At 46.0% G+C, this 16,318-nt stretch overlaps 1 protein-coding gene across 1 annotated transcript in view; it reads left to right on the top strand.

The window, feature by feature from the left end:
* RSRP1 (arginine and serine rich protein 1) overlaps positions 1–3,034 on the top strand; it is a 44,365-nt gene extending 41,331 nt beyond the window's left edge. Inside the window, exons 5-7 of the mRNA XM_033954353.1 lie at positions 2,217–2,291; positions 2,530–2,718; positions 2,885–3,034. Of these exons, the coding sequence (XP_033810244.1) occupies positions 2,217–2,291; positions 2,530–2,712 (258 nt within the window). The 3' untranslated portion in view covers positions 2,713–2,718; positions 2,885–3,034. The remainder of the gene's footprint in view (positions 1–2,216; positions 2,292–2,529; positions 2,719–2,884) is intronic.
* The last annotated feature ends 13,284 nt before the right edge of the window (positions 3,035–16,318 follow it).

Below are 16,318 nucleotides of genomic sequence, written 5' to 3'. Positions count from 1 at the left end.
AGAAATGTTAATAAGGAAACCTTTTTTTTTTTTAAAGTTGTAGCTGTTTGTAACACCTGAAGTTTCTATCTACCAATCAATTAAGAAAGCCACAAAGATAACATTAAAACATAAAAAGCTAAAGTTTGGCTCAGGGTGACCCTTACAACTTATTAACTATGTTCCAGATGTTTGAAAGATTAAAGAAGACGACGCCTGCATCACTAGCAGATAAGTTTGTTCAGGGTGGAATGCACAAATCACTCAGTTGCTTCCTAGAATCAAATTAATCCATTTTATATTTCTCATTTGGATAAATTATGCAGTTACCCTAATTCTTTTAAAATTGAAACATGGTTAAAAAGGTTGTCATGACACAATCTACAAGATTATATATTAGGAATTCATAAGGATGCTTTGCATGGCCTGGACACACAGAGGGTTTTTTTTTTGTTTTGTTTTTTTTTTACCATGTAAAGTCCTTGCCTTAAGTATAAATTGCACTCTTGCCCCTTATTCATTGATGAAATTGTATGTAATTTCCAGACGTGTATATACAGTACTCACCTGATATTCACAGGATTCGCGAATGTTGAAAAACCGTGAATACGGTTTTTAGCAGGGGAGACAGGAGAGGGCAGCCGGGCGTCATCGAGTGAAAAAAATCACTCGCGGTATGCTTTGACTGCCACTTCCTGCACTAAAGTCTGGCCTCACCAATCAGGAGCTGCTTTGACACGCAGCTCCTGATTGGTGAGGCCTGACTTTAGTACAGGAAGAGGCTGTCGGAGCATACCGCGAGTGATTTCCTTCACTCGCCGATGCTCTAGCTGCCCTCTCGTGCCTGTTCATTCGTGGTTGGAAAATACCACAAATGATCGGGACTGCAAATTGAGGACCGCAAATTTGCAGGGGAGCACTGTATATTCATTAATGAAGAAAAAGACTTGAGTTCAGGAGGGAACAATACCATTCGAGGTACATATTAATGTTCTTGGACTCACAATTTTTTAGACTGTAATTTGTTACAAAAAAATTAGAAAACACTATGTAACATGTCGTGAAAGTTTGGTTGGTGCCATGTAATACTTCAATTTAATGTGCTGGCATAAGCACATTAAAGTACACCAGAATGTTACTAGAGAATGACACGGGAAAAATTTTTTACCTGTTCCCGCAGCATCCATACAAGCTTCAGTATTGCAATATTTAGCTTATTCCTTCCTTATAAATCAAAGTTCTGGCTGCTGAATTAGAGAAAGTTGTTCAGCTGGCAGGGCTTTGTTTATAAATTTTTATCAACACAACTAATATACTACTTTATCCTAAAATAAATTATAATTTTTTTTTCTACCTTTTGTTGTCTGGTTTCTGATTTCCTCATCTTCTCATTCATCTCCTTTCATCCACTGTTTACCTTTCCTGTCTCTTCCATATGCTCTGTTACTGTGCCTCTCCCTTCATCTCTCCCTCAACACCCACCCCAATTGGTCTGCCACTCATCTTCTTCCCTGCGCTCCCCCCCATAATCTGGAATCTCTCTCTTCCCCAATTCCCTTCAGCGTCTCCTAGCCCACCTTCCCCAGTTCCCTTCAGCGTCTGTTCCTCCCCACCCCACCTTTCCTCCCTTTCTCCCTCCCTGCTCCTTACCTTTTTGGCAGGCAATTTCTCTAAATGTGCTTCCTACCAGCAGCTGGAGCGTTGAAATTGCATGTGGCTGCTGGAAAGGTGGTCTCTGATACAACTTCCAGTTGCGGCAGAGATTACCTTTACAGCAGCCACACGCGATTTCAACGCTCCGGCTGCTGGTAGGAAGCACATTTAGAGAAATTGCCTGCCGCAAAGGTAAGGAGCAGGGAGGGAGATGCTCAGGTGGCGGTGATTGGGCGGCAGCGATCAGGAGGGAGGGAGATGCTTGAGCGGCTATCGGGCGGCGGCTATCAGGAGGGACGGAGCGCGATCGGTGACTGCACACGTTCCCTTCTTTACTGCAGAGACAAGGCCATTCACCGCTCCACGGGTGGTGAATGGCCTCCCCCATACCCGCGGTGACCAATCCTTTTTTCTCCCCCGTTTTGGCTGGTTACCCGCAGCTACGGGTAACAGCCACCGTGTCATTCTCTACATGTTACACTTATGGATTACTCTACGTTTTTAGTAATACTTGTGTTCTGTTGGCTAATGCTTTTGATACCCTAGTGGTGATCATGTTAATAGTATTTATTTTTTCCATATAGCTAACCAGACAGACAGCAGAAGATTCCGTGGCTGAGAAATGTTCTACCCTGAAAAGCATTCTCTTTAGCTCTAATGTAAGTATGACCTATTAGCTGGCAAGTTTACATCCCAGCATAACACTTTAATATTTTGTTGTAAAATATAAGACATAAGTTAATTTGACCTATGGGTATATTAATACAGTAGGGATATTCATGGAACTGTTGGTGCCTAGATTTAACATCCCTCAGAGACTAGATTTGTTTGACCGTTTATGCATTCTATCTTATGAACTTAACCTGGTTGTTTGTGTTTTGTTTTGTTTTTTTACAGAATACTGTGGCCAAGCCAGTATTGCAGAAACAACAGAACAGTAATGTTAAAGCAGCATTCTCAAAAACAGATGACGTGGTTAAACGCAAGAGTCCGTATGAGCTGTGGCTTCCTATTTCAGCACAGAAAAGTTTCTCTTCCAGTTTGTTTCCTAAAAGTTTACAGAGCAGCAGATCAAGATGAAACCCTGTAATGGCTAATTCTGTATATTCTGTTTTTACATTCCTAAAGATGGCCATGTTATGTTTCAGATTAATAAAAAGTGCATGTTCAGAATCTTGGATTAGTGGCATCAAGAGTTAGGTTTGTAGATTGACTCTACATGTATATTAATGCTTGTGTTTCTGAATTTTAGTTATTTTTCAGATATGGCATTGAACAAAATGAAGAAATGGCAGGTGGGAATTTTCTTGAAACTTGTAAATATTATTGCTGTATATATTATGTACAGTATATTCTTGACATGTAAGTAGCCTTTCTAAAATCAATAAAGTTATTAATTTCCGATGTTGTGAATTCTTTTCTGTGGTTGGATTAGTTTGGAGGCAGTTAGCCAGCAGTGTAAAGTATTATGCTGCCCCCCCCCCTCCTCCCCCCAACACACTAGTTGTCAAACAGAACAAGTGGAACTGCTACCGATCTCTAGAAAAACTACATGCAAACAATATTTCATTTTGGTCACAGTAAAAATATAGCTACAGTGGTGTGCAAAAAATCTGGAACCACTTTTTCTTTTGGCTATTAGAATCAACTTTCTTGTATAACTACTCTTTCTGAACCTTAAGGTAGTCCAGGGGTAGACAGTTCTGGTCCTTGAGAGCCACAGGTTTTCAGGATATCCACAATAAATATGCATGTGTTTTGCATCTTAAGGAGGCAGTGCATGCAAATCCATCTCATACGTATTCATTGTGGATATCCTGAAAACCTGACCTGCCTGTGGCTCTCAAGGAACGGAATTGCCTATACCTGGGGTAGTCTATCCCTTCTCATTAGAATTCTTTTAGGAAGATCATCTGGAAGCATTGGGCGATGGCAGGTATACATGTTCTAGAAGATGTTATATCTAATGCAACATAGATTTGGTCTTGATAAATTGCAAAGTTTTAGATGGTTGCAACTGAAGTAGGCCATTCAGGCGGGGTTCCCTGAATGGAAAAATCTCTCTAATCAATATAGTTTGGAGTTCTTATGCTTTCAGGTGGACTTCCTGGGACACCAGGCCATACAGTGGTATAAATTGATATCTGGATTCATGAATAAAAAACCAAGAACTGGTCTTTGGGATATTTGGAGCATTGAGATCAAGCATCAAATTACTGCATCTCAATGGCCACGAATTTGGTCTTGGAGGATGAGATATACAGTGTCTGCATCTGAGACAAACTTGTTTTTTTCTGTTACATAGAGCATTTTGGACCCCAGTTTGACTACAAAAATTAGATAGCTCTAAGTCTAATAGATGTTGGCACTGTAATCTCGAAGTTGGGACTTTAGACCATCTATTATTCTATTGTCCATTCATTTTGGCTTTCTGGAAATCAATATGGGGCCAAATAAATTATCTATTAGAGAATCCGGTGGCCTTATCATAAGATACTATTTTATTTGGCATGTCAATGGGGGCAAAGAGTCAATTATCCTCAAATAATAACAAGCTTTTGTTAATTATGACTGGAGTTGCCATTCAACAAATTACATTTAATTGGAAGAATTGGAGCAGATTGAATTACCATTTCTGGTGGAATTCTTTGTGCCATATATATAAATAAAATGGAAAGAATGTTAGCCACACAGGTCATTTTAGTAAATTATCCCAGGACAAGCAGGCAGCATATTCTTGACTGATGGGTGACGGCACCGACGGAGCCCCGGTATGGACAATTTTAGAGTGATTGCACTCTAAGAACTTGGAAAGTTCTAGCAGCCGCACCGCGCGCGGTCCCCAGTTTCTTAGTTGCCACGGAGCTAAGAAGACGCGTTCTTTTCAACGGCTGTTGAAAAGATTTTTTTGTATCGCCTTCCCGCTCGCAAAAATCCTGTGAGGAAATATTTTTTCCTTTTTCTAATCTTACTTTATTGTTTAAAAAAAAAACTCCTTTTTTTATTTCGGTTTCGCCCCGGCGGGGCCTGTTGCCACCATCGAGGCCTCGGCCTTCGATTTGGCAGAAGCCGTTTTTACTTTCATGCCCCCCCAGCCAGGGTTTAAGAAGTGCCAGCGGTGTGCACGGCCCATTTCTCTGACTGACCCGCACAACTGGTGCTTACAGTGCATGGGTCCAGATCATAGGGCTTCCACCTGCACCCGCTGTGCCACATTGAAAAAACGAACTTTAAAAAACCGTCAAATCCAGCAAGGTTACTTTTCGGTGCCGATATGTCCGACCCTGCGGCATCGACACCGACATCGGCCCTGTCTCAGTCGGCACCCACCTCTTCGACACCGCGCTGGCATCGCAACAGTCAGATAAGCCGGCTAAGAAGCCTTCCCCGCTGGAGCGCCCTCCGGTCTCAGTGGCAGCGAGCCCAGTCCTGCCGACCACGAGACGCCCGCGGAAGCGCTCCGCCCCTATTGAGGTGAGTCCCTCGGGTTCCTCATCCTCTGGGCGTCGAGCGGCACCACAGGTACCGCAGAAGAAAAAAAGCGGTACCGGTGCCTTCGTTGGACGAGTGAATTGCGGCCATCCTCCAGGTGCAGCTTAAAGAGCAGTTACAACAGCTCCTTCCTGCTCTATTGGCACCGAACCTTCCAGTCCTGGTCCGGTCTGAGCCCCCGGTACCGACGGTGGGGCAGACTCTATTGTCCGCTTCCACCCTATCGGTACCGGTTCATTCGGCTTACTCAGTCTCCATGCCAGTTCTGGCACCGGAGCCGAGAGCGCTGCATCAGGCTGTTCAAACTTTGGCACCGATACAGCCTTTAACTTCTCCTGGTACCGCTTCCTTGAGGTCGGGTAAGTCGGTACGTAAATCCCGGCACCTTGAACCTTCCACACCGGAGTCTCGGGATTGCAGTTCCCAAATTAGGGACCCTGATCTGAGGGGTGACTCCGAAGAGCCTCTTCTCTCTGAGGGTGAGTGCTCATCGGCTGATGAGGATCCTTCTGTTCCAGATCCATCCTCTAAGCCAGATTCTGCTTCTTTCACTTCTTTCTTGAAAGAGATGTGTGAATCTCTTTCTATTCCTTTGGAGGCTGAGTCCAAGAAATCCAAAGCGTTCCTTGATGCACTGGACTTTGACCAGCCTCCAAAGGAATTTCTCAAATTACCCCTCCATGATATTTTGAGAGAAACCTTTTATAAAAATCTTGAGACTCCTTTGACTATCCCAGGAGCTCCGTGTAAATTGGACTCCTTATACATCCCCATTCCTGGGTCATCCCCATTCCTGGCTTTGATAAGCTGCAGCTTCCACACGAGTCTCTTTTGGTGGAATCTACGCTTAAAAAGTCTGCAGGAGCTAGTGTGTACGCCTCCGTCCCTCCTGGCAGAGAAGGAAAGGCCATGGATAAATTTGGCAAAAGATTATACCAGAATGCTATGTTGGCTAACAGGTCAGGGAATTATGCTTTTCATTTTTCCTTTTACCTCAAGCATCTCATCCACACCATGGCTTCCTTTGAGAAATACATCCCTGACCGCAAGAGACATGCTTTTCGCCAATGTTCTTCCTCTCTTCTCCAGCTTCGTAAGTTCCTGGTCCGTTCAATCTATGACACGTTCGAACTTACCACCAGAGCCACGGCCATGTCTATTGTCATGCGTCGTCTAGCTTGGCTCAGAGTGTCATAAGAACATAAGAACTGCCATCTCCGGATCAGACCTTCGGTCCATCAAGTCCGGCGATCCGCACACGCGGAGGCCCCGCCAGGTGTACACCTGGCGTAATTTATAGTCCACCATATCTTTATATGCCTCTCTTAAGGAGATATGCATCTAGTTTGCTCTTGAAGCCTAGGACGGTCAATTCCGCAATAATCTCCTCTGGGAGGGCATTCCAGGTGTCAACCACTCTCTGAGTGAAGCAGAACTTCCTGACATTAGTCCTGAACCTGTCCCCCCTTAGCTTCATTACATGTCCTCTAGTCCGTGTCAAATTGGACAGTGTAAATAATCTTCTCTGCTCTATTTTGTCGATTCCTTTCAGTATTTTGAAGGTCTCGATCATATCCCCACGCATTCTCCTTTTCTCAAGGGAGAACAATCCTAGTGTTATAAGTCTATCCTCATATTCCAGTCTCTCCATACCCTTCACCAGTTTTGTTGCTCGTCTCTGCACCCTCTCCAGCAGTTTTATATCCTCCTTTAGGTAGGGAGACCAATGTTGGACGCAGTATTCCAAGTGTGGTCTGACCATTGCCCTATAAAGCGGCATTATAACTTTCTCCGATCTACTCGAGATTCCTTTCTTTATCATGCCCAACATTCTATTTGCCGCTGCCGCGCATTGTGCCGATGGCTTCAGGGTCCTATCTATCAGTACACCCAGGTCCCTTTCTTGTTCACTCTTCCCCAGAGTTGCACCTGTCGGAGCTTGATGTCAACCATCAAGATCGCCTGGCTAATGCTCCATGCCTGGGGGATGAACTTTTTGGTGATTCCATGGACTCTACCACCCAAAAACTATCCGCCCATGAGACTCGATGGGATACTCTTCTGAAAACCAAGAAGACCCCACCTATCCGGCCTTTTCGGCAACAATCGGCCTACCAACGCCGCTATGTGGCTTGCCCTTTACCACCAGCTACTCAACAACCTAGGCGTCAGCGTCAGCAACAACGACAAACCCCTAGGCCACCACAGCAGCAACAAGTGAAGCCCCCTCCACAACAGAAGTCTACCCAACCCTTTTGACTTCGTTCTCCAGGGCATAGCCAGTGTTCTACCATCTGCCCACCTTCCTCAACCCATAGGTCGTCTTGCTTTCTTCATCAGCCGTTGGGAGATTATCACCTCGGATCAATGGGTCCTCAACATCATCCGCCACAGCTACTCTCTCAACTTTCAGACTCTTCCTGCCCAAAGTCTGCCAAGAGAGTCTGCTTTGAATACTCCTCAGTCTTCCCTCCTTTTTCAGGAGGTTCAATCCCTCCTCCTTATGAATGCAATAGAGGAAGTTCCTCTAGATCAAAGGGGGCAGGGATTCTACTCCAGTTACTTCCTCGTCCCCAAAAAAACAGGGGATCTCAGACCCATTTTAGATCTTCGTGATCTCAACAAATGCTTGGTCAAGGAAAAATTCAGAATGCTTTCTCTAGCCACTCTTTACCCTCTTCTCACTCAAGGCGACTGGCTATGCTCCCTCGATCTCAAAGAGGCATACACCCACATTCCGGTCAATCTGGCCTCCAGATAGTACCTCCGCTTCATGATCAATCACTGTCATTACCAGTACAAGGTGTTACCCTTCGGTCTTGCCTCCTCCCCAAGAGTGTTCACCAAATGTCTGATTGTGGTCGCTGCTTTTCTACGCTCTCACCACCTTCAGGTCTTTCCTTACCTGGACGACTGGTTAATCAAAGCCACTTCCTCTCAGACAGTGCTCCTTGCCACCAACCAGACCATCATGTTTCTACAACTTCTGGGGTTCAAGATCAATCTACCCAAATCTCATCTCATCCCCACTCAGAGACTTCAATTCATTGGAGCGGTCCTGGACACAGTCCTCATGAGAGTGTTCCTGCCGTCCAACTGTCTTCAAACTCTTCATTCTCTATGTCAGCAGGTGCTGCCATAACGTTCCATCCCTGCCAAGCAAATGATGATACTCTTGGGTCACATGGCCTCGACAGTTCATGTCACACCCTTCGCACGTCTTCACCTGCGCACTCCTCAATGGACCCTAGCTACCCAGTGGTCCCAAGCGACGGATCCTTGCTCACGACACATATTTGTGACATCATCTCTTCGTCAATCTCTACAATGGTGGTTGATATCCTTGAATCTCTCCAGAGGTCTTCTGTTCCATCTACCTCCTCATCAACTAGTCATCACCACCGATGCTTCCCCTTATGCCTGGGGAGCTCATTTGAACGAGTTCCAAACTCAAGGCCTTTGGACAGTCCAGGAAAAGAAGCATCACATCAATTTCCTGGAACTCAGCGATGTTTTATGCTCTCAAGGCTTTCCAACATCTTTTCCCTCAAGTTCTCCTACTGTGCACAGACAATCAAGTTGCAATGTACTGCATGTCTATCTAACCAATATGCTGTGCTACTAAAACCTTCTCACTAAACAGCCAGACCTCACCAGTCACTCTTATTCACTAACAAACTGACATCCTTAACTAACAATTAACTAACTGTTAACTAACTACTCTATCCCCCAGACCAAGAACTAACTAACTACCTCTATCTACACTTACTGACCGGCACCTAACAGCCCCCACCCTAACAAATATCCTTAAAAAAAATAAAAAAAAATTTAATTATATATAATAATAATAAATCTTTGGAAATGGCAGGTAGGACTAGAGGCAGCAAGACTTCAATCAAAACGGGTAGTTCAGTCGCTGAGAGTACCCAGGGGATGGCTATGGCCCGAGTACAGATAGAAGTGGAACCAGGACGGAGGGCAGAGGTATCTGTACAGACCGAGGCCATCCCCTCAAAGACGTCTACAGTCTCAACGCAGACAGAAGAGATGGATCAGCGGGATGAAAGCCTTTTGATGGAGTTGAAGAGCTTGAGAGAGGAGGTTCAGCGCTTAAGGAGCATCCGAGATGATGAGATCTTCATCGATGGAGTCATCCAGGAGCTGTCTCAGATCGCTGAACAGGAACCTGACAAGACCACCCTAGGAACACCAAAAGCATCCAAACCTGCTAACCTGAGACAAACCACATGAATGCAGGAAGTGGCGGGAGATGATGACTCCTGGCAGCTGGTGACTTCCTCCACAGGAAAACGCAGAGGACCTAACTCTGTCTCTTTTTCTCACATACAGGGCAGCTCTACATCGACTCCACACATCGCCCTGAGGAACAGATATCAGCTGCTGCAGGAAGATCATGAGAACGAGGTACAAGATGTTGTTCAGCAGACAGTTCCAGCTCAGGAATCTACAGTACGGCTTACCCCTAAGAAGCGCAGAGTGGTGGTCATCGGAGATTCGCTGCTGAGTGGCACCGAGGGACCAATCTGCAGATCAGACCTACAATCAAGAGAGGTCTGCTGTTTGCCAGGGGCCAGGATCCGGGATGTAACCGCTTGCCTTGACAGACTCATCAAGCCCCGAGACCACTTCCCCATGATTCTAATCCACGTCGGAACCAATGACACCGCCAGGAGTGCCCCGGACAGCATACCTGATGACTTCAGGGCCCTGGGGGAGAAGCTGAGGAGGACGGATGCGCAGGTGGTCTTCTCCTCGATTCTCCCAGGAAGGGGCAAGGGCAGAGCCAGAGAGGATCGAATACAGAGGGCGAACGACTGGCTGCGAGGATGGTGCAAGGAGATGAACTTCGGGTTCCTGCACCATGGTGAAGCTTTGCAAGGACTACAGGGACACAACGGGCTACACCTAACCAGAAGAGGGAAGAATGTCCTTGGACACCGTTTAGCCCGCCTACTCCACAGGGCTTTAAACTAGGTAAGTCGGGGGAGGGTACAGGCACAAACAATATACCTGGCGAACTAAACTGCCGATACTTTTTTGAGGCTGAGGTAAGTAGTCACCGAAATTCTGAGTCAGGGGCGAGTACACACACTTGAGTCGGGGGTAGGTTCACATCATAATTATGGGTCTAGGGGGAGTACACATTGTAATTCTGGGTATATGGGGAGTACACACTGTTGTTCTGAGTCTAGGGGGAGCATAAATAATGCAAATAACGCTAAAAATGTTCAAGTAGCTCAAACAGGAATATCCCCACTGAAACGTAACAAAAATACAACATGGAGGGCTATGTACGTCAACGCACACAGTTTGGGGAACAAGATCCTGGAATTGGAAACAGAAATAAGGAATGCCGACCTGGATGTGGTGGCGATATCTGAGACCTGGCTCACAGACTCCCATGGGTGGGATATGGCCATACCAGGTTACAACTTGCTTCGTCGGGACAGGGAGGGCAGAATGGGTGGAGGTGTAGCATTATATACTAAAGAAGACATTAGGGTCACAAGAATCTCAGATATCCAGTACACTGGGGAATCCCTTTGGGTTAATTTGGCCAGAGGGAAGGACAAATGCTTGTATCTTGGAGTGATTTACAGACCCTCAAGACAACAGGATGACCTGGATATGGAAATAATCGGAGATATAGAAAATATCACCTTGCGTGGGGACACGGTATTGTTAGGTGACTTTAACATGCCTGATGTGGATTGGAATACGCTTACCTCTGCTTCCGGCAGCAGTAGGAGGCTATTAAACTCTATGAAGGGAGCTGGTCTCAAGCAACTGGTGTTGGACCCTACGAGGGATCAGGCAATACTGGACCTATTACTTACCAATGGGGAAAGTGTAACAGAGGTCTCGGTGGGGGACACATTGGCCTCCAGCGATCACAACATGGTATGGTTCGATCTTAGGAAAGGTTTCACTAAATCCACTACAATAACCAAGGTCCTCAAATTCAAAGACACAAACTTCCTAGACATGGGCTCCTTTGTTCACCAGGCGCTACAAAGGCAAACAGAAACCGATAGCGTAGAAGAAATGTGGTCGACTTTGAAGGCCACCATACAGGAAGCGACAAACCGCTATGTTAAATCAGTAAGCAAATGGCGAAGGAACAACAAGCCGCAGTGGTTTACTGCGGAGATCTCAGACCTCATCAAGGAGAAGAAAAAAGCATTCATCTCTTACAAACAATTGGGAAAACAGGACTCTAGAGCAGACTACTTGACCAAATCAAAAGCCGTCAAAACAGCAGTTAGGGAGGCTAAATTCCACATGGAGGAGTCTCTGGCAAAGAACATCCGGAAGGGAGATAAATCCTTCTTCAGGTATATCGGTGACAGAAGTAGGAACTCAGGCGGGATCGTACGTCTTAGGAAACCAGAAGGAGACTATGTGGAAAAGGATTCGGAAAAAGCCCAACTATTAAATGAATACTTCTGCTCAGTCTTCACCCGAGAAGCGCCGGGGCTAGGCCCTCAGCTACAGACAAGGGCCGACTCAATTGACCCATTTGGTAACTTCGAGTTTACGCCCAGCAGTGTCTACGATGAGCTGTCAAAGCTCAAGGTTAACAAGGCAATGGGGCCTGACAACCTACACCCCAGGGTGCTTAGGGAGTTGAGCGATGTCTTGGCAGAGCCACTGTCAGCGCTCTTCAACCTCTCCCTTAGTACAGGCAACGTCCTGTTAGACTGGAGGACGGCCAACGTCATTCCACTCCACAAAAAAGGCTCTAAGACGGAGACAGCAAACTACAGACCAGTGAGTCTAACATCGATAGTGAGTAAACTAATGGAAACTCTAATTAAACACATGCAAGGAAGTTTTTTTTCACACAAAGGGTCGTGGACACCTGGAATGCGCTACCGGAGGAAGTGATCAGGCAGAGTACGGTACAAGGATTCAAACAGGGATTGGATGGATTCCTGAGGGATAAAGGGATCGTGGGATACTGAGAGAGGTGCTGGGATGTAACACAGGTATAGAAAGCTAACCAGGTAATATAGAAACCCAACCAGGTCGTGCATGTGCAAGACTGGAGGGTTAGGACTTCGATAGGAAGATAGGACTCAATGGGAAACCAAGGGGGCCCCTTCTGGTGATTCAGACAGGTCGTGACCTGTTTGGGCCGCCGCGGGAGCGGACTGCTGGGCAGGATGGACCTATGGTCTGACCCGGCGGAGGCACTGCTTATGTTCTTAACACCAGCTGGATAAGATCCTGGATGAGGAGAATCTACGGGATCCCCGTCAACATGGATTTACTAAGGGAAGATCATGCCAATCCAACCTTATCAGCTTCTTTGACTGGGTGACGGGGAAGCTGGATATTGGGGAGTCCCTGGACATAGTGTACCTAGACTTTAGCAAAGCATTCGATAGTGTACCTCACCGCAGGTTGCTGGGCAAGATGAGTTCTATAGGATTAGGAGACACATTGATGAAATGGGTTGGGAACTGGCTTGGAGGTAGGCTTCAAAGGGTAGTGGTGAATGGCACCCCCTCCGAAATGACGGAGGTGATCAGTGGAGTGCAACAGGGCTCGGTCTTGGGCCCGATCCTATTCAACATCTTTATAAGGGACTTGACAGAAGGGCTTCGAGGGAAAATAACTTTATTTGCCGATGACGCCAAACTAAGTAATGTTGTGGGCAAATGCACTACGAACGTAGATTCAACACCCGACAACATGATACACAACCTACTCCTACTGGAGCGCTGGTCTAGGACCTAGCAACTCAGCTTCAATGCCAAAAAATGCAAAGTTCTGCACCTGGGCAGCCAAAATCCATGCAGGATCTATACCCTTAATGGTGAGATCCTAGCAAGAACGGTAGCAGAAAGAGACTTGGGGGTGATCGTCGGTGAGGACATGAAGGCTGCCAATCAAGTGGAGCAGGCTTCATCCAAGGCTAGACAAATCATGGGTTGCATACGCAGGGGTTTCGTCAGCCGTAAACCGGAAGTCATCATGCCATTGTACAGGTCCATGGTGAGACCCCACCTGGAGTACTGTGTGCAGTTCTGGAGGCCGCATTATCGCAAGGATGTACTGAGGCTGGAGTCGGTTCAGAGAATGGCCACCCGGATGGTCTCGGGACTTAGAGATCTCCCGTACGAGGAACGGCTGGACAAATTGCGTCTGTACTCGCTCGAGGAGCGCAGGGAGAGGGGGGACATGATCGAGACGTTCAAGTATCTCACGGGCCGCATCGAGACTGAGTAAGATATCTTCTTTTTCAGGGGTCCCGTGACAACAAGAGGGCATCCGTGGAAAATCAGAGGCGGAAAACTACGAGGTGACACCAGAAAATTCTTTTTCACTGAAAGGGTGGTTGATCACTGGAATAGTCTTCCACTGCAGGTGATTAAGGCTAGTAGCGTGCCTGATTTTAAAGCCAAATGGGATCGACACATGGGATCTATTCACAGGGCAAAGGGAGGGGAGGGACAGTAGGGTGGGCAGACTTGATGGGCCGTGGCCCTTATCTGCTATCTATTTCTATGTTACATCAACAAACAGGGTGGGACAGGCTCTCGCCTCTTGTGTCAGGAAGCCCAGAAGATTTGGTCTTGGGCGACAGATCACCAATTTTCCTGAAGGCTGTCTACATTCAGGGAGAGCAGAATTCCGTAGCGGACAATCTCAGCAGGATTCTCCAGCCTCACGAGTGGACTCTCGATCCTTTGACTCTCCAGTCCATTTTCGCTCAATGGGGCACTCCTTAAGTAGACCACTTTGCAGCTCCTCACAATCATCAGCTGCCCCTCTTCTGCTCCAGACTCTACTCTCCTCACTGTCTGGCAGCGGATGCATTTCTTCTGGATTGGTCCAATCTGTTCCTGTATGCTTTCCCTCCTCTGCCTCTCATGCTCCGGACCTTGTTCAAGCTCAAGAGGGAACAAGCCACCATGATTCTAATTGCTCCACGGTGGCCCAGGCAACATTGGTTCTCCCTTCTACTTCAACTCAGTTCCAGGGAGCCTATTCTTCTTCCATTGTTTCCTTCTCTGCTTACACAGCATCAGGAGACACTTCTGCATCCCAACCTCCAGTCTCTGCACCTGACAGCTTGGTATCTCTCGGGCTGACTTCAAATGATACTCTTTTGTCTCAGCCCGTTCGTTCTATTCTTGATGCCTCCAGGAAACCTGCCACTTTCCAATATTACCATCAGAAGTGGATACGGTTTTCTTCCTGGTGTCTTCTTCATCATCATGATCCCACTTCCCTTGCAGTGGAGACCTTGTTAGATTATCTTCTTTCTTTATCTGACTCTGGTCTCAAGTCTATTTCCATCAGAGTCCACCTCAGCGCTATTGCTGCTTTTCATGAGCCAGTTCATGGTAAACTTCTCTCAGCTCATCCTTTGGTTTCCAGATTCATGCGGGGTCTTTTCAATGTGAAACCACCTCTTAAGCCTCCTCCTGTTGTCTGGGATCTCAATGTGGTTCTTTCCGCCTTAATGAAGCCTCCGTTTGAACCTTTAGCTACAGCTCTTTTCAAGTTTCTCACTTGGAAAGTGGTCTTCCTTATTGCTCTTACCTCTGCCAGGAGGGTCAGTGAGCTGCATGCACTAGTTGTGGATCCTCCTTTTACAGTCTTTCATCATGACAAGGTGGTTCTGCGTACCCATCCAAAGTTTCTCCCTAAGGTTGTCTCTGAGTTTCATCTCAACCAATCAATTGTTCTACCTGTATTCTTTCCAAAACCTCATTCTCATTCTGGTAAACAGGCTTTGCATACTTTGGACTGTAAGTGGTTTTTAGCTTACTATCTAGAGCGTACTAAGCCCCACAGATCAACTCCCCAACTCTTTCTGTCCTTTGATCCGAATAAATTGGGACGCCCCGTTTCTAAGCATACGTTGTCAAATTGGCTTGCAGTGTGCATTTCATTCTGTTATGCTCAGTCCGGACTGACACTGTCACGGCCCATAGAGTTCGAGCTATGGCAGCATCTGTAGCTTTCCTCCGTTCCACTCCTATTGAGGAAATCTGCAAGGCTGCTACTTGGTCCTCAGTGCATACTTTTACATCTCATTATTGTCTGGATGCTTTCTCCAGACGGGATGGACACTTCGGCCAATCTGTTTTACAAAATTTGTTTTCCTAATGGCCAACCTTCCCTCCATCCCTCTTTTTGTTAGCTTGGAGGTCACCCATCAGTCAAGAATATGCTGCCTGCTTGTCCTGGGATAAAGCACAGTTACTTACCGTAACAGGTGTTATCCAGGGACAGCAGGCAGATATTCTTGCATCCCACCCACCTCCCCGGGTTGGCTTCTTAACTAGCTTATCCTAACTGGGGACCGCGCGCCTCCGTCGGGCGGGAAGGCACTCGCGCGTGCGCGGTGCGGCTGCTAGAACTTTCCAAGTTCTTAGAGTGCAATCAATCTAAAATTGTCCGTACCGGGGCTCCGTCGGTGCCGTCACCCATCAGTCAAGAATATCTGCCTGCTGTCCCTGGATAACACCTGTTACGGTAAGTAACTGTGCTTTTCAGGATGTTTGGGGTCAATTGGCAGATTATTGTACTGAGTAGATATCATTTTTCCCTTAATCAATTGAAAATAAAGGGGTAGGGATGGGGGGTTTCTGATTCTGTATTAAATATTTGGATTAATAGGAAAGAATATGTAAGTAAATGCATATGAAATAGTAGGATTGGTGAGGGTAGGAGATGAATTTTACTAAATTAAGATGACTGAAATAGAAAATCAAGTAATGTTTTTGAGTCCAAATGTTTTTTCCAGATACACTTGTAAGTTGTAAAAATGAATAAAGATATTTTGCTTCATTTGAGAAATCCAGAAACAACCATTCCATGCTTACTTGATTTGATTGAGAAATTTGGAAAATTTTCAGGGTATAAGATAAATTGGATTAAATCTGAAGCACTTCCACTAAACGTGTATTGTACAAAAAAGCTTGTTTGATTCATTTTCTTTTGTATGGAAGGAAGGTGGATAAAAAGCATGCTGGAAGACGCAATGGAAGAGAATGAAAAATTTTTATTGCAGAAGGTAACATGTGTGGGCAATGGAATCCATTACATCTGTCTTGGTGGGGGAGAGTTCAAACTATTAAAATGATGATATTGCCTGTGGTATGCTATCAGATGGGAATGTTACCAGTTTTTTTTATAAGGGATCCTTTTATAA

Source organism: Geotrypetes seraphini, chromosome 8 (assembly GCF_902459505.1).
Source record: "Geotrypetes seraphini chromosome 8, aGeoSer1.1, whole genome shotgun sequence".
NCBI lineage: Eukaryota > Metazoa > Chordata > Amphibia > Gymnophiona > Dermophiidae > Geotrypetes > Geotrypetes seraphini.
Note: the sequence above shows the minus strand (reverse complement) of the source record. Positions and strands in the feature narration are given on the sequence as shown.